The sequence below is a fragment of the Leucopleurus acutus genome (assembly GCF_964270905.1).
Source record: "Leucopleurus acutus genome assembly, chromosome: 7".
Classification (NCBI taxonomy): domain Eukaryota; kingdom Metazoa; phylum Chordata; class Mammalia; order Artiodactyla; family Delphinidae; genus Leucopleurus; species Leucopleurus acutus.
The window spans coordinates 100837949-100862976 of record NC_139150.1 but is presented as its reverse complement, the minus strand read 5'-3'; the positions used below and the strand labels follow the sequence as shown (position 1 = coordinate 100862976).

At 50.9% G+C, this 25028-nt stretch overlaps 2 protein-coding genes across 2 annotated transcripts in view; both read left to right on the top strand.

Annotated features, from left to right (window-relative positions):
- The window catches only part of ENTPD4 (ectonucleoside triphosphate diphosphohydrolase 4), a 424151-nt gene that overhangs the window by 381663 nt on the left and 17460 nt on the right, over nucleotides 1–25028 (top strand). The window lies entirely within an intron of this gene.
- LOC309963834 (NUT family member 2G-like) lies at nucleotides 199–8012 on the top strand (the record flags this gene model as incomplete). The annotated part of the gene is made up of 7 exons (XM_082842359.1): nucleotides 199–232; nucleotides 2448–3153; nucleotides 4111–4239; nucleotides 5282–5454; nucleotides 5907–6202; nucleotides 6595–6711; nucleotides 7224–8012. The coding sequence occupies 7 exons, from the start codon at nucleotides 199–201 to the stop codon at nucleotides 8010–8012; spliced, it is 2244 nt and encodes a 747-aa protein (XP_082698485.1).

The following is a 25028-nucleotide window of genomic DNA, read 5'->3' as shown; positions in this document are numbered from 1 at the left end:
TGCTGAGACAATCCTAATTTCAAATACTCACTTCCATGTGGCCATAAGTCCCCAAGTGTTTATCAGACTAACACTTGGGTATTTTGTTCAGAAAGTCTAGTCTCTGTTGAAGTAAGTCAAGAGCCAGGTAGGAAGCAGAGTGTGTTGAGGGACACAAAACTAGGTTGATGGATAAAGACGTGAAAGGAAGGGACCGTCATGTCCAACGTCGGTGCCGTGAATCAAAAAGTTTGTAAACTGCCTACAGAGGCACACGCCAATTGTGTTGCCACTGTGTGAGGTGGAAGGAACTTCCGGTTCTTGCCTACCTCCCAGAGCCCTCGTGGAATGTCCCCCCACCCCACCTCGCCGGGACCCACGTGCCGTCTGCCCCTCCCCCACTGCAGAATGTTTCAGCCCACATGCTACTGTTTAAATTTAAACGTGGCTCTCCTTGGATCCTGAGCAACTGCTGAAGCAGGTCGCTCTCTGGGTCCTGGTCTTGACGTTTCTCATTGAGGCTACCAGGCAGCAGTAGTCCGTGCCCAAGCCTGCAGGGTGGCTTCAGAAGGAGGTAAGCCTATAGGCTGGGGGGGTGTTCCCAGAGACCCTGCCATCTCTCACATCCTTCGGGTTCATACATGACACTTCACTGTGGGCACATAGTTGGACTGAAGTAGAGGGAGAAGAGAGCACTGGACCCACAACGACATTTCACCTGGGGAGACTGGGGAGCCTGAAGAAACTTGAGACTGCATTGGGGAGGAGGGGTCATTGGAGGTGGATCAAAACGAATTGCCCTGGCTATGGAGAAAGGATGGCAGCAGACGGTTGATTGTTTCTAGAAGGGAGACAAGCCACTTTGAAACGTGTGTGTAAGGATGTGTGTGATGTCCTGGTGGTGACACAGGGAGGGTCATGAGGAAAGCCTAGACCTGTATTGTGTTCCTGAGGTACCTGAAGCTTGCCTCACCATATCTTTCAAAGGGATTTGAACAGGAGCATACTGTATCTCAGGGGGCCCTGGGGAGAGATGGTCTCGGTGAGAAAACTATTCAATGGGGCTGTGTGTGGCCACACCTGCAGTGAAGTGTCCTCTCCGAGAGCTAGGCAGGAGGTTACTCTAACTGCCGCAGCCCACACCTCATCCACTCCTCCCAGCCCAGAGCTCACTTCTCAGTTCAGGTAACTGTTGCCTTGGATTCAACAGGGGATGGGCAACCGTGTAACTTCAGCCAAGAGAGGGCTCAGGTTCCTGAGTTGCTCTGAATTGTTCTTCCTTTTGTGGTCCAGTATCTCATGGTGGACCCTCAGGCTGCCTTGAGAGGAAGAGTTTGTTCATATTTCATGTCACTCTTTCATGGACAGGGAACAGATGTGGAGTGGGCTTGTTTCGGGTGGAATGTCGAGGAAGGCTGCTTCCTCTTTTAAAGGGGGAAGGAGTGTAGCCCAGGGTCAGGAAGACGATCTTCTATGTTACTATTAAACGTCCTATGACACCTATTCTGGTTAATTAGGTGCACCGTGGTGTGTACCTTGTTCTCCTGAACGGGGATGTGTTTCAGACAACTTGGTCGCCATGGCACCTGGCTTATGCTTGCTTCTCAGATTGTCTCTCCGTTATTGGGAGCTGGAAGGGGAAGGACCACCGGCGGTCTATACTCCCATGACCAATGTAACATGACAATTCCCTGGCCCTTGTTTAATCCTCTGCAGCCATCACAGGCTGTGAAATGACAGGATCCAAGGGACACGCGCCTACTTCTCAGACCCCCGCCCCACCTCCTAGGAAGAGAACTCCTGAGTGATGACAGTGACTCTGGGCACTGGGGAGGGGGTGGCAGGACCTGGCCCATGTTATGTACCTGCTGTGGGTTGTGCTGAGATGCAGGTGCATTCTGGGCCAGTGTTATGGGTTTGTATCAGGATTCCATTAGAGGGATATTTTCCAGCATTTTGTTTTGTTTTGTGAGGCTAGGAAAGAAAGAGGGGATTTATACTGAGCGTCAGGAAAAGGACTGAGCAGGAGGTGGGGCCCTAATGTTTTACACAGTGCCTTTGGGTGCCTAGAACCTACCTTGCAGAAGGTCCCTACCTGCTAGTACGCCGGCTGAGGGGCATTTCTCACAGAGCGGATGTCCACACAGTTCCAGGTCTTGGGAGACAGCCTGTGAGGCTTAGCTGCCAGGGGGCGCCTTAGGGAGGCTCTCCAAGTGAGTGCTTGTTGAGGCAATTTCTTCTCGGCAGGCAGGGGTCAGGGACCTTGGTGGATGGGCGCGGGGTCCCCAGTGGAATAATTCTCAACTGGAGGTCAGGGCATGAAAAGCACTTGAAGACATTTGCACGCTGCAGTTTCCCTTGTCCAAGTGTCTCTCACCTGTGGAGATTTACACTCTGATGCCGCAGAGAGCCTCTGTCCCACTGGCCCCTTCTCCTCCTCCATTCACTCCTTTCCTTTGCCTCAACAGCATCTCCAGTGCTGGCAACGGATGTCATCATGAACCCTGGTGCCTCCTTGTCTGATTTCATGGCAGTGCTCTATCCTTCACCCATTCCTGGCCCCCAGGACCGGCCACCCTGGGGGCAGCACCTGCCACCTCCCATCACCCCAGCATTCCCTCCTGGCAGCAGCCTGCTGCTGCCAGCTTTCCCCACGACGCCTTTGGCGGCTAATGGTGGCCGTGGACCCAGTGCCCCTGGGGCTTGCAACCTCACTGTCCAAGTCAGGTCACAAGGGAGGCCAGTGGAGGCCCCCCAGACTCAGACCTTTATCATAACTCAGGGCCCCCTCATCTGGAGCGCTCCAGGGGCCCTCAGCGGAACTGCTGCATGTCCTGCACCCGTATTCTTAGCACCCCCTGCGATGGAGACTGCTCCAGCTGTTGGAGTTACTCAGGCTGGCAAGGGAGGCTGGACCCCAGGCTTTCCTCCTCAAGCTCCACCACCAGCTGCCCAGCTGGCCCCTATCATTCGCCCAGTGAACTCTGGGCCTTGGCCACATGGCACTTCCAGGGAGGGCAGCCTGGCCACCAACCAGCCCTACGCCTCGCAGGGTGACTGCTCTAACCCCCAGAGCGTGTACAGTAACTTCCGACGTTGGCAGCGCCTCAAGCCACTGGCGCGGAGACACCTTCCCCAGAGTCCTGATGCAGAAGCTCTGTCCTGCTTTCTCATGTGAGTGAACGCTCAGGGGGTCGTGAGCTTATCGGAGCTTTTAGATAAAGAGGACCTGGGGATGGACTCGCAGGTTAGGTTTCTAGGGATACTGGAAGCAAGGTCTGAGGGCGATGTCCATGCTATGAGAAGGCACATTGTCGGTCATATGCGTGAGCCTGCCAGGCCATGACATCATGACTGAAATGTGCCTCATCTCAACTGACCCCACCACCCTGAGAGTCTAGCCAACTTGCTCTTCCATGATTCTCACGGTAATATGGACTGAAGACTTGCAGTCAGAGAGGGTCGTGCTGTAAGGTGAGGAGCCAAGGAGTGGATGCCGCACTCTCCTGTGGTGCCGTCTCCTTTCATACAGGACTTGAGTGTACGTGGCTGGGGGAGGTCACTTCGCAGGAGGGGGAGGAGTGCGGGACCCAAGAGAGCGCTTAATGCACGCCTCGACTTCGTTGTTGTGGAGAATTCCACTAGGAACAGGGTGATGGTAGAGCTCTCCTAAGGGCGTTGGCTCTCTCCCACTAGAGTTGTGAGCCTGGCAGGCATTTCCATCCTAAACCTCCGGTCCCTCATAAAAAGGGGACAGTCACACTTCACTCAGAGGACCGGGCAGAAGACTCCTTGGGCTAATCTATGAAGTGTTAGCAGATGGCCTGGCACATGCCACGCCTCATTGATGATAGTGATTTTTCTTATGAAAAGGCAGCCTTGAAGAGGAAAAGAGCTCCCCAAGGCACAGTGTCCCAGCTCTAGCCTGGGAGTGGATGGTCATCCTCGAGTGAGTGTGAGGCGGTGACAGCAGTAGCCGGGAAGGCTTGTCTTTGCCCTCCCAGACACCTGCCTCTCACCCTCCTGTTGCTCAGTCGTGCTGCGTTGAGTGATGTGTGGTCCACATTGACGGGTGGGGTCAGGCAGGTGAGGGCTGGGCTGGGCACGGACACTGACCCCAAGGTCTTACAGCCCAGTGCTTCGATCCATGGCCCGCCTGAAGCCCACCATGACGCTGGAGTGGGGACTGTGCAGGGCCGTGCAGGAATGGCAGCGCATAAGCAACGTTGACCGGATGATCTACTACAAGATAGCGGAAAAGTGAGTCAGCGCCCTGGGCCCAGGGGCTGCGTGGAGGCTGAGGCGAGTGGGTGAGGGCAGGGTCTGGCCGTGGGGGTGCTCATCAGAGAGGACAAAGGAGAAGGGCTGTCACTCAGAACAGGGGCCCCGCAGCCCAGAGGCCCTACTGTCCTCCAGAAACCCCTCCCTCACCTTGAGAGTTTGGGGTCTTCTGTCCTTCCTCCACCAGGAGCTCTGCCCTCCCCTGATTTTGACCTACCCTTCCTTGACATGAAGGTCTCAGGATGGGGCAGGGTGACGCTGTGAGTCCAGTTGGGGTCCAACTCCGGCCATATGGGCTGAGCCAGGGAAAGAGCTCCACCCGCCAGCCTGCTGCTTCCTTAGAGGTGGGTGGCTGGCGGCCACTGACATAGATTTGGGACCCCCTCTCCTCATGAAAAGTGGCCTGAGTGGGTACACTGGCACCCCTGAAGAGGCTGGGGAAGCCAGCTGTGGTCAGCCCGAGGGTCTCTGGCCCTTCCGTTGTTTGCTCCATGGTAATCCCCTTGGTTTAAGAAAGAAAAGCAAACCAACGAGCGCCTCTCAGAGGAAAGGAAGGCCTCTCCTCTGAGCTCAGCATCCACGTCGTCCAGCCTCTCCTGGGCCCTGTCTCCAGGCCTCTGTTCCAGGACTCTCAGTCCCAGCCCAGGGTCCTGGATTCGGGCAAGGACCCCTGTGGGGAACACATGCCTGTTCCAGCCTCTGGCTGTCAGCCCTTCATGTGGTTCTAGATGGGGACGGGGTGAGGAGGGTGCCCCCTGGGTCAGCCATGTGTCCCGTTGACCTGGTTCGATTCAGCGACCTGGGTCTATGCTGTTGAATGGCCTCCAGTGCTGGTGAGGCAGGAAGGGTCCCAGATCTTGTATCAGTTCCAGGAGCAGCTCTCTGCTGTGCACTGCACCTCACAGGGCCTTGACAGCCCCAAGGCACATCCTCTCCCAATCCCTCATCCTTGGCTGCCTTTGTTGGGCTCCAGAACCCAGGCCTTTTTCTCAGGGTGGCCTGTGCCTCCGTCACCCCCCAGGTTCGTGGAATTTGAGGCCGAGGAGGAGATGCAGATTCAGAAGGGGCAGTGGATGCAGTGTGCGCAGGACCTGCCTCCTCCAGCCCCACCGAAGCTGGATCCTCGGGGGCCCCCAGCCCCGAAAGTGGGCCTTCAGCCAGGCACCCAGGTTCCCACTGGAGTTGAAGGCACAGGTAACAGGGGCCTAGGGTGGGCCACTGTCCCCACGTGGATCCTTTTCCTTCAAGACAGGGGCATTGGTCTTTCAACCGAAACAGCCACCGAGGCAGGGGGTGGGGGCGTGGGGTCTCAGCTGCCCTTTGTCACTGTGGGGTTTTGACTTGGTCAGTTTTGTAACTCCTCTCACACCTCCCTGTCAAAGGATCCCACACAAGGTCTGCCTAGGAAGTGGGCTTGATGGCGAGACCCCTAGAAAATTGGAGGTTCCCCACTTCCTTACTTGTGAGTCTCTTAGATGCCCCCCTTACCTCCCCTCTCCAACAGTGCATGAGGCTTCAGGTGGTCCTGACCCCCCCACACCCACATCAATGTCCCCCAAACAATGCCCTCACCAACGTGCACTCGGTGGTCAGGAGGTGGACCGGGAGTCCCTCACCTTCCTTCCCTTCCTCCTGCTCTGCCTCAGCCTGTGCTCCCAGGATGTCCGGCCCCAGGGCCCAGCCCTCCTGCCCAAAGCCACACAGGTCCCAGCAGCCCCCGGAGGCCAAGGCACCCAAGGAGATTCCCCCTGAGGCTGTGAGGGAGTATATGGACATCATGGATGCGCTGGTGGGGCCCGTCCACTCAGCCACAGGCGAGTCAGATGCAGAAGGTGGAGAGGACGAAAATGAGCTGAAGCAGGAAGAGGACGGCATCTACTCGGACCCGGGCCTCTTGAGCTACATTGACAAGCTGTGTTCCCAGGAGGACTTTGTCACCAAGGTAGGCTAGGCCTGGAGCCTGGGGTCTACAAGATGCCAGGGCATGGAACACTCAGCACCCAAGATCTGGGTTCTGCTCAGGCCGTTGGGACTTAAGCTCAGCTCCTTGTTCCTGAGCCTGGTGTTAGGGGAGGTTTACGCAGGTGTACGTGTGTACATGTTTGTGTCTGTCTGTGTGTATGCCTTTGTGTGTCTGTGTATGTGCCTCTGTACATGTGCTCTTTTGTGTGTGACTGTGTATGTGCGTGTGTGTGTGTGCGTGTGTGTGCTGAGCGTCCCCGCCTTGTGGAGGAGAGTGGGGTGGGTCTCTGCTTTTCACTTTCCCCCCGGGTCTTCTTGTCTCACAGGCCACTCCTGGCCAAGGATGCTCACAGCCTCTTCTTTCTGTCCGAGGTGGAGGCAGTCATTCACCCTCGATTCCTGGCAGAATTGCTTTCCCCAGACCCACAGCTGGATCTCTTGGCCCTAGTGGAGGAGCTGGAGCAGGAGGAAGGGCTCACCCCGGAAGAGGTGAGTCAGGGGAGGGAGAGGGACACTCAGGGAGCCAGGGGACCCCACGGGAGGGGGACCCCAGGTGATCCAGGGGACAGGGGAACCCAGATGACCCAGGGGAGCCAGAGGAGGGAGGGATCCCCGGTAGAACACGGGAGACAAGGGACACCCAGGAAGACCAGGGCATGGAGGGACCCCAGTGAACAGGGGAGAGGTAGGGCCCCAGAACTGGAGGGCCACCTGGCGCTGTCCATCCCTCCCCTGCCTGGGAGGCCTGGCATGGGGAAGGGCCCGTTTTGGGGTGGGTGCAGTGCAGGGTGAAAGGAAGGAGAGGATGCGGAGCCGGGAGGGGAGGGAAGGGCACAAAGCTGGGAATAAGGTGCAGGAGGATGGCCACAGTGTCTGTATTTGGATTCGAGTCCTGGGGTCCCCCGTCCCCTCCTTCCCCCAAGGGCCATTGTGCCACTGCCCAGGGCTCCTCCTCTCACACGTGTGTGTGGAGCCAACACTGTCCTCCTCCCTCCTACCAGCTGGTGCAGAAACGACTCCTGTCCTTGAAAGAGGACGAGGGTGTGCGGGCAGCCCCGAGTCACAGTGTACCCGGAACGCGCTCAAGTCCTTCTGAGCCCGACGCTGGCCAAGGTGCCCAGAGGCACGACCAAGACCCCCATCTAGGGGTCAGTGATGAAGCCTGCCCACCAGAGATCGATTCTGCGGCTCCTCATAGGCTCATCCAAACAGACGCTGGCCTGTGCAGGCCCAAAGCCTTTGTTCCCTCTCGAGGACGTCAGGAGGTCTCTCCATTCCGGGCCGGACCGCCCTCCCCTCCCCAGGGTCAAAGGCGCGCTGGCCCTCTACGGGGACCCAGGGATGCGTCTGTTCTCAGAGAGGCCTCTCCTGTTCGGGAGGCCCGAGGGCCCAGGGACGGCTCCAGTGACGACGACGAGGAGCTCCCCAGCCTGGCCTTCCTCTTCGGCTCTCTGCAGAGCCTGCTGCCTGGCTGGGTGTCCCAGAGTCCTGCCCATGCCTCAGGCCTGGCCTCCCCTGGAGGTTGGGGGGCCCAGAGTGCTCCCCACGCCCCCTCCCATCAGAGAAGAGGCCTCAGCCCAGCTCCACCAGCCGCTCCCAAGTCGAGGAAGCGGGCTCTGTGTGGACGCCCAGCCAGTGCTGAGAAGATGCCCATCCCCGGGGCTGGCCTCGGGGTGTCTGGGAGGCCAGGCTTGGCTCTGGGGCCTGCTCGCCCCTCACAGCCGAGAAAAAGAAAGTGTGACCCGTGTGTCACAAAGAGTAAGAAGTGGAAGAAGCACTGCAGCCAGTAGGGAACAGCTGGGCCGCCTTCCAGGGCGAGGCCCCAGGGCGGCCCCCAGGGGAGCCTAGGGGCTCCTCCTCATCCCAGTGCTGACCCTGGATGATGTGGGGGGAAGGGAGGGAGGGCAGGACCACCAGGGTGGGGAGGGGGAGCGGGATTGTGGGGGGTTAGGGAGGTGGGGGAGGTGGGTGTGGCCAGGTGTGTGTGTGAGCAGGACCTTTGGAGTGACGTATATCAATTGTGAATAAAGATAGTCTTGGTGGGAAATGCTCTCAGGCCACTGTCATCTTGTTCGTGTTGCGCTGCTCCACAGAGAGCGATCCAGAGAGGAAGGAAGGATGAGGGAGGTCACAGGAGCTCTGGATCTACAGAGCTATGTCCTGTCTACAGTCCTATGTCCACATAGACAAGGACTCCTCAGGCTGGCCCTGGGAACGCACAGCTCTCACTTTCCCCAGGGACCCCGTCATCATCCCCTTCTCTAAAGCCTGCTTGGCTAGGGGCCTTCTGGGGCATCTGTACCATCTTCTGCATCCCTGAACCTTCTGGGGAGGCAGAGCTGCTTTTGTGCCTTTCAGCCCTCTGGACACTCACCAGTTTCTAGGCTGGAGCCTGGAGACAGCCCTTGTCATTATGGAGCTTCTCTCTGCTTCCCTGAAGTGGCCAGGCGACGGCGCTGGGATGACGCTCCACTCATCCAGGGTCTCCTGTGTGGGTGGCCTGACCAGAGAGGAAAAGTCTTGGCCATGGGGACAGGACTGTCTGCCTCGTCGCAGCGGGAGCATCCTCTAGTCCCACTGGGATTATTGCAATGTGGAGAGTGGTGGAGGCAGCTACCTCTTAATCCCAATGAGGATGCAACAAGGGGAATGGGTGCGGGGAAATTCATGGGGCACCCGTGAAACGTGTGTGTAAGGGTAAAGACAGTTGGGCCCCTTTGTGGAACTTGTGGGATTTCTGTGCAGCAGCATCTCATTCAACTGAGGGAGGAGGACCCATCTGGCTGTGGCTGTGGAGACTGGCCTCAGGGGTCTATGGGTGTGCAAAGACACCCCAGAACTACTGTCCCTTCCCTTTCCACCCATGGCTGGACATGTGTGTGTATTGGCATCAACACTGATTTGTATTCCCATATAAGACGGTTCCTCCTAACAAACTATGACCACGTTTCACAAGAACAGCTTGCTCACAGGGGCAGCAGGGGTTGGGGAGAGGTGTCTGTGGCCCCAGATCTGGGTAGGAGCTGGGATCCGTGCAGAGGAGCGTGGAGGCCTCAGTCACTGTCCTGTGGGTGCCGGCAGAGACTTCGAATCATCAGAGCAGGGGAAATGACCCGCTCATAAGGGTGAGACGAGCAAACAATGAGGGGCAGGGCGCAGACCCCTGCTGTCTCCCCGAACTGCCCCCCCTTGCAGCCTGCTTAGCCCCCGTCATGGCCTGTGCTGGCCCACCTCTGAAGCCCCTTCCTCCTAACGCACTCAGATGCTCTGGTCCTTTGTGAATCCACCCTGGGCCTCACCCGCCCTTCCCTGCTGGCCAAAGCCTCTTCTCCTGCTTCTGAGTTCTGATTCCTTCCCCAGGACCCAGGCGGGGGTTGGGACAGCAGAGACTCCCTAATTCTCCCTCCTCCTCCCTGAGATCTTGACAATCACCTTTGTATGTTTCTATGATTTTAACTATTCTAGATACTTCATGTGAGTGGCTAGGATATGTCCTTTTATGAGTGGCTTATTTCACTTAGCATAACGTCTTAGAGGTTTATCCATGTTGTAGCATGAGACATGGTTTCCTTTTATTTCAAGGAAGGACATATTTCACTGTATTTATAGACCCCATTATCCGTTCATCTGTTGATGGACATTTGGGTTTCTTCACATCTTGGGTATTTTGGATAATGTTACGATGAATGTGGGTGTGCAAGTATCTGTTTGAGATACTGCTTTGAATTCTTTTGGATACAAACCCAGAAGTGGGACTGCTGGATCACATGGTAGTTATATTTTTAATTTTTAAAAAATTTATTATTTATTTATTTTTGGCTGTGTTGGGTCTTCGTTTCTGTGCGAGGGCTTTCTCTAGTTGCGGCGAGCGGAGGCCACTCTCTTCATCGCGGTGCGTCGGCCTCTCACTGTCGCGGCCTCTCATTGCGGAGCACAGGCTCCAGGCGCGCAGGCTCAGTTGTGCCTCACGCACCTAGTTGCTCCGCGGCATGTGGGGTCTTCCCAGACCGTGACTCGAACCCGTGTCCCCTGCATTGGCAGGCAGATTCTCAACCACTGCACCACCAGGGAAGCCCCTAGTTTTAATTTTTTGAGGAAACCTCATATTGTTTTCTGTAAGGGTTGTCCCATTTTGCAGTCTCACCAACAATGAGAAAGATAGTCACCGTCAAGAACTTGGTAAATATCCATCTTATAAAAATGTTTATGCTTTTAGCACAGCTGTAGATAATCACAATTATGTATAATAATAATATTTTGGGTTATATATGGTGTCATGTAAATCATATTGCCTTTGGCTGCTTCTTTCAACATTCTTACTTTAAGAAAAATGGGGGACTTCCGGGAAGATGGCGGAAGAGTATGACGCGGAGATCACCTTCCTCCCCACAGATACACCAGAAATACATCTACGCGTGGAACGACTCCTACGGAGCACCTACTGAAGGCTGGCAGAAGACCTCAGACCTCCCAAAAGGCAAGGAACCCCCCACGTACCTGGGTAGGGCAAAAGAAAAAAATAAACAGAGACAAAAGGATAGGGACGGGTCCTGCACCAGCGGGAGAGAGCTGTGAAGGAGGAAAGGTTTCCACACACTAGGAAGCCCCTTCGCGGGCAGAGACTGCGGGTGGCCGAGTGGGGGAGCTTGGGAGCCGCGGAGGAGAGCACAGCAACAGGGGTGCGGAGGGCTAAGCGGAGAGATTCCAGCGCAGAGGATCGGGCCGACCGGCACTCACCAGCCGAGAGGCTTGTCCGCTCACCCGCCGGGGCGGGCGGGTCTGGGAGCTGAGGCTCCGGCTTCTGTCGGAGCGCCGGGAGAGGACTGGGGTTGGCGACGTGAACACAGCCTGCAGGGCGTTAGTGCACCGCGGCTACCCGGGAGGAAGTCCGGGCAAAGTCTGGACCTGCCGAAGAGGCGAGAGACTTTTTCTTCCCTCTTTGTTTCCTGGTGCACGAGGAGGGGGGATTAAGAACGCTGCTTAAGAGAGCTCCAGAGACGGGCGCGAGCCGCGGCTAAAAGTGCGGAGCCCAGAGACAGACATGAGACGCTAAGGCCGCTGCTGCCGCCACCAAGAAGCCTGTGTGCGAACACAGGTCACTATCCACACCCCCTTCCGGGGAGCCTGTGCAGCCCGCCACTGCCAGGGTCCCGGGATCCAGGGACAACTCCCCGGGAGAACGCACGGCGTGCCTCAGGCTAGAAACATCACGCCGGCCTCTGCCGCCGCAGGCCCGCCGCACACTCCGTGACCCTCTCTACCTCCCGGCCTGAGTGAGCCAGAGCCTCCGAATCAGCGGCTCCTTTAACCCCGTCCTGTCTGAGCAAAGAACAGACGCCCTCCGGCGACCTACACGCACAGGCGGGGCCAAATCCAAAGCTGAGCCCCGGGAGCTGTGAGAACAAAGAAGAGAAAGGGAAATCTCTCCCAGCAGCCTCAGGAGCAGCGGATTAAAGCTCCACAATCAACTTGATGTACCCTGTGTATGTGGAATACATGAATAGACAACAAATCATCCCAAATTAAGGAGCCCTGTGGATGAAAGGCTCTTGGTGCTGCAGCCAGGAGTCAGTGCTGTGCCTCTGAGGTGGGAGAGCCAACTTCAGGACACTGGTCCACAAGAGGCCTCCCAGCTGCACATAATATCAAACAGCGAAAATCTCCCAGAGATCTCCATCTCAACGCCAGCACCCAGCTTCACTCAACGACCAGCAAGCTACAGTGCTGGACATCCTATGCCAAACAACTAGCAACACAGGAACACAACCCCACCCATTAGCAGAGAGGCTGCCTAAAATCATAAGTCCACAGACACCCCAAAACACACACCAGATGTGGACCTGCCCACCAGAAAGACAAGATCCAGCCTCATCCATCAGAACACAGGCACTAGTCCCCTCCACCAGGAAGCCTACACAACCCACTGAACCAACCTTAGCCACTGGGGACAGACACCAAAAACAACGGGAACTACGAACCTGCAGCCTGCAAAAAGGAGACCCCAAACACAGTAAGATAAGCAAAATGAGAAGACAGAGAAACACACAGCAGATGAAGGAGCAAGATAAAAACCCACCAGACCAAACGAATAAAGAGAAAATAGGCAGTCTACCTGAAAAAGAATTCAGAATAATGATAGTAAAGATGATCCAAAATCTTGGAAACAGAATAGACAAAATGCAAGAAACATTTAACAAGGACCTGGAAGAACTACAGATGAAACAAGCAACAATGAACAATACAATAAATGAAATTAAAAATACTCTAGATGGGATCAATAGCAGAATAACTGAGGCAGAAGAACGGATAAGTGACCTGGAAGATAAAATAGTGGAAATAACTACTGCAGAGCAGAATAAAGAAAAAAGAATGAAAAGAACTGAGGACAGTCTCAGAGACCTCTGGGACAACATTAAACGCACCAACATTCAAATTATAGGGGTTCCAGAAGAAGAAGAGAAAAAGAAAGGGACTGAGAAAATATTTGAAGAGATTATAGTTGAAAACTTCCCTAATATGGGAAAGGAAATAGTTAATCAAGTCCAGGAAGCACAGAGAGTCCCATACAGGATAAATCCAAGGAGAAATACGCCAAGACACATATTAATCAAACTGTCAAAAATTAAATACAAAGAAAACATATTAAAAGCAGCAAGGGAAAAACAACAAATAACACACAAGGGAATCCCCATAAGGTTAACAGCTGATCTTTCAGCAGAAACTCTGCAAGCCAGAAGGGAGTGGCAGGACATATTGAAAGTGTTGAAGGAGAAAAACCTGCAACCAAGATTACTCTGCCCAGCAAGGATCTCATTCAGATTTGATGGAGAAATTAAAACCTTTACAGACAAGCAAAAGCTGAGAGAGTTCAGCACCACCAAACCAGCTCTACAACAACTGCTAAAGGAACTTCTCTAGGCAAGAAACACAAAAGAAGGAAAAGACCTACAATAACAAACCCAAAACAATTAAGAAAATGGGAATGGGAACACACATATCGATAATTACCTTAAATGTAATGGACTAAATGCTCCCACCAAAAGATACAGATTGGCTGAATGGATACAAAAACAAGACGCATATATTTGCTGTCTACAAGAGACCCACTTCAGACCTAGAGACACATACAGACTGAAAGTAAGGGGATGGAAAAAGGTATTTCATGCAAATGGAAACCAAAAGAAAGCTGGAGTAGCAATTCTCATATCAGATAAAATAGACTTTAAAACAAAGACTATTAGAAGAGACAAAGAAGGACACTACATAATGATCAAGGGATCGATCCAAGAAGAAGATATAACAATTGTAAATATTTATGCACCCAACATAGGAGCACCTCAATACATAAGGCAAATACTGACAGCCATAAAAGGGGAAATCGACAGTAACACATTCATAGTAGGGGACTTTAACACCCCACTTTCACCAATGGACAGATCATCCAAAATGAAAATAAATAAGGAAACACAAGCTTTAAATGATACATTAAACGAGATGGAGTTAATTGACATTTATAGGACATTCCATCCAAAAACAACAGAATACACATTTTTCTCAAGTGCTCATGGAACATTCTCCAGGATAGATCATATCTTGGGTCACAAATCAAGCCTTGGTAAATTTAAGAAAATTGAAATTGTATCAAGTATCTTTTCCGACCACAACGCTATGAGACTAGATATCAATTACAGGAAAAGATCTGTAAAAAATACAAACACATGGAGGCTAAACAATACACTACTTAATAACGAAGTGATCACTGAAGAAATCAAAGAGGAAATCAAAAAATACCTAGAAACAAATGACAATGGAGACACGACGACTCAAAATCTATGGGATGCAGCAAAAGCAGTTCTAAGAGGGAAGTTTATAGCAATACAATCCTACCTTAAGAAGCAGGAAACATCTCGAATAAACAACCTAACCTTGCACCTAAAGCAATTAGAGAAAGAAGAACAAAAAAACCCCAAAGCTACCAGAAGGAAAGAAATCATAAAAATCAGATCAGAAATAAATGAAAAAGAAATGAAGGAAACGATAGCAAAGATCAATAAAACTAAAAGCTGGTTCTTTGAAAGGATAAACAAAATTGATAAACCATTAGCCAGACTCATCAAGAAAAAAAGGGAGAAGACTCAAATCAATAGAATTAGAAATGAAAAAGAAGTAACAACTGACACTGCAGAAATACAAAAGATCATGAGAGATTACTACAAGCAACTCTATGCCAATAAAATGGACAACCTGGAAGAAATGGACAAATTCTTAGAAAGGCACAACATGCCAAGACTGAATCAGGAAGAAATAGAAAATATGAACAGACCAATCACAAGCACTGAAATTGAAACTGTGATTAAAAATCTTCCAACAAGCAAAAGCCCAGGACCAGATGGCTTCACAGGCGAATTCTATCAAACATTTAGAGAAGAGCTAACACCTATCGTTCTCAAACTCTTCCAAAATATAGCAGAGGGAGGAACACTCCCCAACTCATTCTACGAGGCCACCATCACCCTGATACCAAAACCAGACAAGGATGTCACAAAGAAAGAAAAATACAGGCCAATATCACTGATGAACATAGATGCAAAAATCCTCAACAAAATACTAACAAACAGAATCCAACAGCCCATTAAACGGATCATACACCATGATCAAGTGGGGTTTATTCCAGGAATGCAAGGATTCTTCAATATACGCAAATCAATCAACGCGATACACCATATTAACAAATTGAAGGAGAAAAACCATATGATCATCTCAATAGATGCAGAGAAAGCTTTTGACAAAATTCAACACCCATTTATGATAAAAACCCTGCAGAAAGTAGGCATAGAGGGAACTTTCCTCAGCATAATAAAGGCCATATATGACAAACCCACAGCCAACATCGTCCTCAATGGTGAAAAACTGAAAGCATTTCCACTAAGATCAAGAACAAGACAAGGTTGCCCACTCTCACCACTCTTATTCAACATAGTTTTGGAAGTTTTAGCCACAGCAATCAGAGAAGAAAAGGAAATAAAAGGAATCCAAATCGGAAAAGAAGAAGTAAAGCTGTCACTCTTTGCAGATGACATGATACTATACATAGAGAATCCTAAAGATGCTACCAGAAAACTACTAGAGCTAATCAATGAATTTGGTAAAGTAGCAGGATACAAAATTAATGCACAGAAATCTCTGGCATTCCTATACACTAAGGATGAAAAATCTGAGAGTGAAGTCAAGAAAACACTCCCATTTACCATTGCAACAAAAAGAATAAAATATCTAGGAATAAACCTACCTAAGGAGACAAAAGACCTGTATGCAGAAAATTATAAGACACTGATGAAAGAAATTAAAGATGATACAAATAGATGGAGAGATATACCATGTTCTTGGATTGGAAGAATCAACATTGTGAAAATGACTCTACTACCCAAAGCAATCTACAGATTCAATGCAATCCCTATCAAACTACCACTGGCATTTTTCACAGAACTAGAACAAAAAATTTCACAATTTGTATGGAAACACAAAAGACCCCGAATAGCCAAAGCAATCTTGAGAACGAAAAATGGAGCTGGAGGAATCAGGCTTCCTGACTTCAGACTATACTACAAAGCTACAGTAATCAAGACAGTATGGTACTGGCACAAAAACAGAAATATAGATCAATGGAACAGGATAGAAAGCCCAGAGATAAACCCACGCACATATGGTCACCTTATCTTTGACAAAGGAGGCAGGCATGTACAGTGGAGAAAGGACAGCCTCTTCAATAAGTGGTGCTGGGAAAACTGGACAGCTACATGTAAAAGTATGAGATTAGATCACTCCCTAACACCATACACAAAAATGAGCTCAAAATGGATTAAAGACCTAAATGTAAGGCCAGAAACTATCAAACTCTTAGAGGAAAACATAGGCAGGACACTCTATGACATAAATCACAGCAAGGTCCTTTTTGACCCACCTCCTAGAGAAATGGAAATAAAAACAAAAGTAAACAAATGGGACCTAATGAAACTTAAAAGCTTTTGCGCAGGGCTTCCCTGGTGGTGCAGTGGTTGGGGGTCCGCCTGCCGATGCAGGGGACACGGGTTCGTGCCCCGGTCCGGGAGGATCCCACATGCTTCAGAGCAGCTGGGCCCGTGAGCCATGGCCGCTGGGCCTGCGCGTCCGGAGCCTGTGCCCCACGGCGGGAGGGGCCACGGCAGTGAGAGGCCCGCGTACCGAGAAAAAAAAAAAAAATGCTTTTGCGCAACAAAGGAAACCATAAAGAAGACCAAAAGACAACCCTCAGAATGGGAGAAAATATTTGCAAATGAAGCAACTGACAAAGGATTAATCTCCAAAATTTATAAGCAGCTCACGCAGCTTAATAACAAAAAAACAAACAACCCAATCCAAAAATGGGCAGAAGACCTAAATAGACATTTCTCCAAAGAAGATATACAGAGTGCCAACAAACACATGAAAGAATGCTCAACATCACTAATCATTAGAGAAATGCAAATCAAAACTACAATGAGATATCATCTCACACCAGTCAGAATGGCCATCATCAAAAAATCTAGAAACAATAAATGCTGGAGAGGGTGTGGAGAAAAGGGAACCCTCTTACACTGTTGGTGGGAATGTAAATTGATACAGCCACTGTGGAGAACAGTATGGAGGTTCCTTAAAAAACTACAAATAGAACTACCATATGACCCAGCAATCCCACTACTGGGCATATACCCTGAGAAAACCATAATTCAAAAAGAGTCATGTACCAAAATGTTCATTGCAGCTCTATTTACAATAGCCCAGAGATGGAAACAACCTAAGTGTCCATCATCGGATGAATGGATAAAGAAGATGTGGCACATATATACAATGGAATATTACTCAGCCATAAAAAGAAACGAAATTGAGCTATTTGTAATGAGGTGGATAGACCTAGAGTCTGTCATACAGAGTGAAGTAAGTCAGAAAGAGAGAGACAAATACCGTATGCTAACACATATATATGGAATTTAAGAAAAAAAAAATGTCATGAAAAACCTAGGGGTGAAACAGGAATAAAGACAGACTTACTAGAGAATGGACTTGAGGCTATGGGGAGGGGGGAGGGTAAACGGTGACAAAGCGAGAGAGAGGCATGGACATGTATACACTGCCAAACGTAAGGTAGATAGCTAGTGGGAAGCAGCCGCATAGCACAGGGAGATGAGCTCGGTGCTTTGTGACCGCCTGGAGGGGTGGGATAGGGAGGGTGGGAGGGAGGGAGACGCAAGCGGGAAGAGATATGGGAACATATGTATATATATAACTGATTCATTTTGTTGTGAAGCTGAAACTAACATATCATTGTAAAGCAATTATACTCCAATAAAGATGTTAAAATGAAAAAAAAAAACCAAAAAAAAAATAAATAAATAAAAATGAGCCTAGACAGGCAGATTACACGAAAAAAAAAAAAAAAGAAAAGAATAAAGTTGGATACTTTCCTCACTCCATATACAAAAATTAAATTAAAGACCTTGGCAGGGATCAATGGGGAATGACTGCTAATAGGTACAGGATTTCTTTTTTGGGTTTTGAAAATGTTCTGAAATTAGATAGTAGTGATGATTGCACAGTGTTGTGAATCTACTAAAAAACATGAATTGTACATTTTAAAAGGGTGAATTTTAAGGTATATCATTGTATCTGAATAAAAAAATAGATGTCCCAAACACCCAAAACAAACAGCAACAATAAAACCATAGTTAAGAAAGTTTCATTGAGGCTGTCATTGAAATGTTCTACCTAGGTAGTCCTAACATTGAAGAAGAATATAAGTTAAAGATGAAAGAACATGTTTTAGTTAAAACAAAACTGAAAATAGTAAAAAGGATGTACTGTATTTTAATAATGCTAAGATGCATATTTTTTTCACATTTCTGAAATGGAAATGAATCTTATAATTGCTGGTGTGTCACAGTTTATTTGGCTGCTTTTTTTTTCTTTCTTCAAAAAAATAAAAAAAAAAAAGAAAGCTGGACGTGGTGGACTGAGTGAAAGAAACTGAAGTAAATAGGCCTTGAGTGTGAGATTTTATATTTATCTGGCTGGTAGTTGCTCTTCTTACTATTTGGCACAGCTATAGGTGTCAGAGGATAAAAGTTTTTCTCATACCCTTGTTTTGGTCCCCCCTGTTTTCTTTGGACTTCCCTAGAGACTTCTTAAATAAGGTCTAAGGTATGCGTTTCCTTTAGTTGTAATCCCCTCTTATATAGGAGCTCTATTAGAGGTGGTGGTGAGGTTTGTGGTGGGTAGGATATATTCTGTAGTCTATAATTAGGTCTCTGTGAGCCTGTGTCCATGGACCCGAGACCTTCACAAATGATTCTCTGTACCACTCCCTCCATGAGTTGAGACAGGAACGGTTGAGGGCGATGGAGTTGGGGATTACCCTTTTTCCACAGTCACTTAGGCTATTAAAAACAACCCTATAGATTACGTTCTGTTCGTTTCTCTTGAGGGCAGGCTTTTGTTAAGTAGAATGGAATGCTCAGAGCCTATTTCAAAATGGTTACATTCTCCCTCCCCCCACCCCTTCCCCCCCCCCCCCCCACTAGAAGCAGGAAGAGATTTTCTCTGATCTGTGCTTTGAGAACCTAATAAGGCTGCTGAAGGAAAAATCATGCAAGTGTGGGGCCTCCCTGCGACTGGACTCCCCTGGAGTTTTAACTCTCAAGCTCATTTACGTCAAGCCTCCAGCACTTCATCAATGAAAATGTAAGTTCTCCTGCACCACTACTGGCTCTGGCATCTAGCTCCCACTCCTGGGCTTCACTCGAGTAAGCTGTGACTCTGTGTGTCTGCCTGTTTCGCCAATTTTCAAGGCAGTGGTTTGCCCTGTGACCTCAATTCCCTGAGGAGTCTAAGAAAAGTTGTTGATTTTTCAGTGTGTTCAATTTTTCTCGTTTTGAGGATGGAAGTGATGACTTCCAAGCTCCTTATATCCCAGACTGGAAACTGGAAGCCTCTAGTCGATTTTTGTTAGTTTCTTCTCACCTCTGTAGCTTGTCAGTGCCTGACTTTGGCAGTGAGTCCCAGTAGCCCATGCCAGTGCACCATTTGGGAGGTCAGGGAGTCCCTGATGACAGACCTTTCAAGTCCCTCTCTCTGCCAATGACTTCAGTGATCCTCCAGGCCCTACTCGCAGGCTCCCTGGCTCCTCCCGTCCTCCGCTCAGCCCTTTCCCTCCACCTCTGCCTTAGTCTCCCTATTCAGCAGTGGGTCTCTGGGGCTTGCTCTGGGGGCAGGTCGGAGTAAGCCTTTCCCACGTATCTGAGGAGAGGTCAGAGAGAGTAACAGGCAAAAGGGCACAGCCTGCAGGAGTAGGAAGAACAAAGATGGTCAAGTTCTCTCAAGAGAGATCAAGGTTTGAATTCCTGTTCCTACTACTTCCCACCTATGTCATCTCTGAAAAGCTACTTAACCCTACTAGGTTTCCGTTTATCTTTAAAAAGCAGCTGAACCAGGATAATACTGAGACCTAGGTTGGTTTCAGTTCATGGGGAAACTGGCTAGGCTGGAGCTGAAGTTAGGTCTATCTGTTGTGTGGATGGGCCCATCTGTGTTGGGATCCCTTGGTTAGAGGTGTGAGAACATCCAGGAGGGGCAGAGAATCACCTAACTCCCGCAATATGGTGCATGAAGGCGAGGACCCCAGGGCCCAGCCAGCCTGAGGCTGCTGTGTTTGGGAGGAAAATAGGAGCTTAGGACCCATGGAGCGGCTACTAGTCCAGCTGAACTGCCTGAGCTCCCCTGATCCTGTGGAGAGCCACTGACAGCCAGGGGCCTGAGCAACCTTGCCTGAGACCCCATAGCCGAGTTTGCCACCAAGGGAGGGAATATTTGTCTCCCCCCGTCCAGAGACTGCTGAGCTTTTAAGGGCTGATGCTGGTGGACACAGAGCTAGGTGTGGTGGTACCTCAGTGGTAGAGCTCCAGCCAGAGGGATGGCCAGAGGCAGGGAGTGAGGCAATGCCTAGACAGGTGTGGATGCTGGGAAGACACTTTCCTGAGGCCTCCCAAGATCATCTTGGGAAGGGAGTTCCTGTGCAGGGTCCTGGCTCCAGCCAGTGGCATCCCAGTGTTCACGTGCATACGAGTCCATGTGTGCTCACCTGCCAGTGAGGGTTCAGGATATTTGGGCAATGCCAGGTTTGGAAAGAACTTGCACTGAACCCTTTGAATGGCATCTAGTCCATATTGGATATGTGCTAAATGGGAAATTTACCACATTATCATGGGTTCTGCAGGCTGGGGCGGCCTCCTGGGATCCTGTTGGCTGCACAAGGACTCTGGGTCAGGCGTATTCATAGGAAGGATGACTAGAGCATTGCTTCAAGGCTTACTGCCGGGCCACTAAGTCCTGAGTGAGATGGCTGAAGCCAGGTCCTGGGGTTAGCGTCAGACTACTGGCATGCAGAGCTCTGTCCTGGGGTTTTATGAGGAATTCCAGAGCTGGTGTCATATCGCTGGTGCAGGCGAGCTAGCTCCTGACACAGTTGGGTATGGGGTCTGGGGTGTCCTGAAGCTTGTGTTGGCCTGCTAGTGGGCAGAACTGGGTCCCAGCTGTTCCCAGGACAGGGTCTTGCCTGCTGTGTACAGTCTGCAGGATTGTGGTTTTCTTGCATTTGGTGTCTGTCCCCTGGTGGGTGAGGCTGTCCAGACGCTAGTGAAGGCTTCCTGGAGGGCAGGGCCCCTGCCCGCCCACTGGTGGGTGGAGCTGGGTCTTGGCCCTCTGGTGGGCAGTGTCATATCTGGAGGCGCGCCTACAGGTGTCTGTGGGCTCAGGAAGTCTTTAGGCAGCTTGTCTGCTGACGGCTGGGGCTGTGTCCCAGCTCAGTTAGCTGTTTGGCCTGAAGCATCCCAGCACTGGTGCCTACAGGCTGTTGGGTGGGGCTGGCCACCCCCACCCAACTCATTAGCTCTTGGGGCTCATGAGCTAGAGGGAGGATCCCACAATGATGCCTATCAGCACCAGTGTCCAGCAGTAGAAGGAGCTTCTAAGTATGGCTGCTACCAGTGTCCATGTCCCCAGGGTGAGCCGCACCCATGCCCTGCCTCTCTGGGACGTGCTCTAAGACAAGCAAGTAGGTCTGGCCCAGGCTCCTATCAAATGACTACTTTTGCCCTAGGTCGCGGTGCATTTTATCAGATTTTATGTGTGCCCTTTAAGAGTGAAGTCTCTATTTCCCCCAGTCCTTGGGACACCCCAAATTAATGGCCCTGCATGCCTTGAAAGCCAAATGCTCTGGGTGCTCATCTTGCTGGTGCAGGACCCCTGGGCTGAAGAGCCCGATGTGGGGCTCAGAACTCTCCTGTGGAAGAACCTCTGCACTATAATTCTCCAGTTTGTGGGTTGCCCACCCAGGAGTATGGGACTTGATTACACTGTGAGTCTGCCCCCTCCGACCCATCTCATTGTGGTTCCTTCTTTTTGTCTTCAGTTGCAGAAGATCTATTCTGGTAGGTTCCGATCTTTTTCATCGACGGTTGTTTTGCAAATAGTTGTAATTTTGGGTGCCTGTGAGAGAACACGAGCTCAGGGTCTTTCTACTCTGCTATCTTGGTCCATCTCTATTGCAATCTTGTTTTGAGAATAAAGGCTTGCAAGCTGGCTTCCCTTTGTGATTCTTCCTCTCCTCCATCTGCCCCTCCCAGCGCTTGGTGGGAGGTTTCCTCACTTGACTGCTCTGCCTAAATAAGGAACATGCATGGCAGCACCTTCAGCTGAGGGATAGTAGACCACTTTCTCTTACTTTTAAAAATAGTTTGTAACCACTTCAGCCCTCCTTCCACCCCACCTATCTCTGTAGTATTCCAGTCGTGGCAAGATAATGTTATGGAAGTAGTCATTCTCAAGTTTTTGGTCTTTTCCATCTCAGAACTTTGTGTGTCCAAGAGTGGTATGGCTGGGCCCAAACTAGAATTGGCTGAGTATTTAGATATGTTCAGGGCATGGTGTTCTAGTGGAGTTTGGTAGGGGTCCTACCTCGGTGGCCTTGGTGCTGCAGCCCTTTCCCTGTTCCTTCCAGAGGTCACACTTTGCTGCCCCTCCCTTCCCTGGAAGTCCAGCGTTTCCTGCCTTTGCTGTTGCATCTGTGGACACTGCATTCATCTTCAGAGGGAAAAATAAATGAATTATTGCCAATCATGTTTCACCTCACTTGTTCCTTTCTTGGAGGACTTCCTTAAGTGCCCGTCTAAAGTATTAGCCTTGTCAGTGTTTGTCATGTTTATTTATTTAAGGTAAGCTGAATGAGAGCATGAAGTTGTCTTTTTTGTTTTATATCCAGTCCAAATAGCACCTGACCCACGATAGGCACTTAATAAGTGTTTCATTAGTGGTTGGGTATCTTTTCATGCTCCTCTCCATTGGAAGTTCCCACCTTAGAAGAGTTTGTTGGAAATATCAAACAATACAAGAAAGGCCATTAGGTACAAAATATTCATGTGTTTATGAATTCATGACCAAATTAAATATGCAATTTTATATAAAAAGAGGCGTGTGTGTGTGTGTTTTCTCCCCCATCCTACTGTTCTCTGGAGCAGTGCTGAGTGACCCGGGTGCAGGGGTGTGTGTTCTTGCTGTGTGACCCGCTCCATCCTTCTCCCTTTTATGCCTCGGGCTCAAGCTCGCCCTGCATGGGTGTCTCCTGCTCTGACTCTGGATTTCTGGGCGCCAGGTTCCTGGGGGACTGGAATCCAGCCCCTCCTCCCTGCCCTTCCCCTGGGGGAGGGACCCCAGCCTGGCCCGGCTTCCCCACAGCCTCCCCAAGTGATGTCTCTGGGCCACACCTGGGCCTGTTGGGCTCCCTAGAGGTGCAGACCGGCTCTGACAGAGCTGGTGGGAAGGGGGGGTGGGGCCCTGCTTGCTGGGGTCATTCTGTGACCCCTCACCTCGGGGCCTCCTGCAACTCCCGGGCCACCTTCCCTTTCTCTCCCCGCTGGTCTTTCTGCATCCTCATCAGTGGGCCCAGTGGCTCAGCCCTGCAACCTCTTGGAGCCCCAATTCCCTTGCCATTGGACCTCAGGCCCTGGCTCTCCCACCCACCTAGAGTTCCCGGGAGGCCCCCCGGCCCCTCCTATGTCCCCCCCCCCCACAGTGAAGGTGCTGGGGGCAGAGCTGCACCCCCCACCTTGGAGGCTCCCCTTCTGCCCCGCCCACTGCTCCTCAGGCTCGCCCCGAGCTCAGCGGCAAGGAGCTAACAGGCCACTAGAGGGCAGCACACGTCTGCTTTCCCAGCCCGCCACCTGGAGAAGGACTTGGAGGGGAGGCAGCCATGGCCTCCAAGTCTGGGGCTCCGACAACACGGGGCACAGTCACTCTAGACCCGCTTGACCTGCCACCTCCTGCTCCTTCTCTTGACGAGGACTTAATTTCAAATCCCTAGGTCTTGGCACCAAAAAATTGATGCAGAGTTTCCATTGTTTCTGGGTTTGCTCTATCCCAGACCTAAAGCCAGCCTCTTGGTGGTGGGGCCCACTTAGGACCCTGGGACCGAAAACCAGTTCCTCTTCCTAAAGCATCTTTCTTAGACGAGGTGACTCCTGAGCTCTGAGGCCAGGAGCTCAGTCTCTCTGGCTCCACCTTCATCAGAGGGACTCCGTCTTCTAAATCTACAAAGGGTGTGGGAGTGAAATACGTATCAGGATTAGAAAATGTGGAGAGGGTCAGTTGCGACCCAGCTTCTCCCCAAAGCTACTGTCTTAATCCTCCAGTCCTCCAGTCTCCTCCCTCCTCTTCTCTGGACTGACCTTGGCTTCGCTCCTGTTCAATTCCCCCATTTTTTCTCCTTCCCTTTTATCACGAGCCAGCACTGAGTGAGGCCATGTGCTATGATCCTTCATTACAGGGCCTCCTATTCTCCATGTCAGTGCCTTTCTCCTGACCTTTGACCCCTACCACACCCCATCCCTCCAACACATTCATATGTTATGGAGTTACCTGATGAAGGTGAGGATAGCTTGATTCTCATGATGGGCGAATGCATGGCTCCAACGCCACAGAGATTCCTGGGCCCACCCTCCCCACCCCCGAAACCTCATCCCCAGCATGCTGAGGGCATGCAACGTGCTGCCCAGGGTCAACCAGCAGGGCCGGAGCGTCCTCGGTCACAGCCGGTGACACTGCTTTCCTGAAAAGCACTGGAGTCAATTCTACCTCCTCAACCGTTGCCTCATCCACATGGGGAACCCTGTTTGGCTTTACAGAAATGTAAGCCATACAGGGACTTTTTCTGTCTTTCTTCCTTTGAGGGGATAGAGGCGACAATGTTTTTGTTGGTGGTGATTCTGTTCATTGTTGTTTGGGGTTTTTTGCTAAATTTACCCCACGAGAAGCCGTGCTAACCAGAGGCAGGGGGAGGAGCCCAAAGGAGCACGGGATTGCTGTACCCAGGCCCCCATCACTCCCTTCCTTCTCTCCCCCTGTTCCAGCTGTTTCCTTTCGTTTCCATCTCCAAATCTGAGCAGTGAAGGACGGGGGAGAAAGAAGTTTCTCATTGCACCAAGAGGCGCTGCTTCTAGGCCTGCAGCTCTGAGCAACCTCTGCCGCCCTTCTCGGGCCTGGATGCCCACAGCCCTGGGAGGGATGCTGGCAGAGGGCCAGCCTTCCACTTGTGGCCTCTGGCAGCCGCACCCCAGGGGTGGAAACCTTGAGTTGGGTTCTGAAGGCTTAATTTCTACCCTGACTTCTCCAGTGAGGATTTGAGTAGGTTCCACGTGCAAATGCCCACAAAACATTTGCAACCCTCTAAGTCCACTGATGCAAAC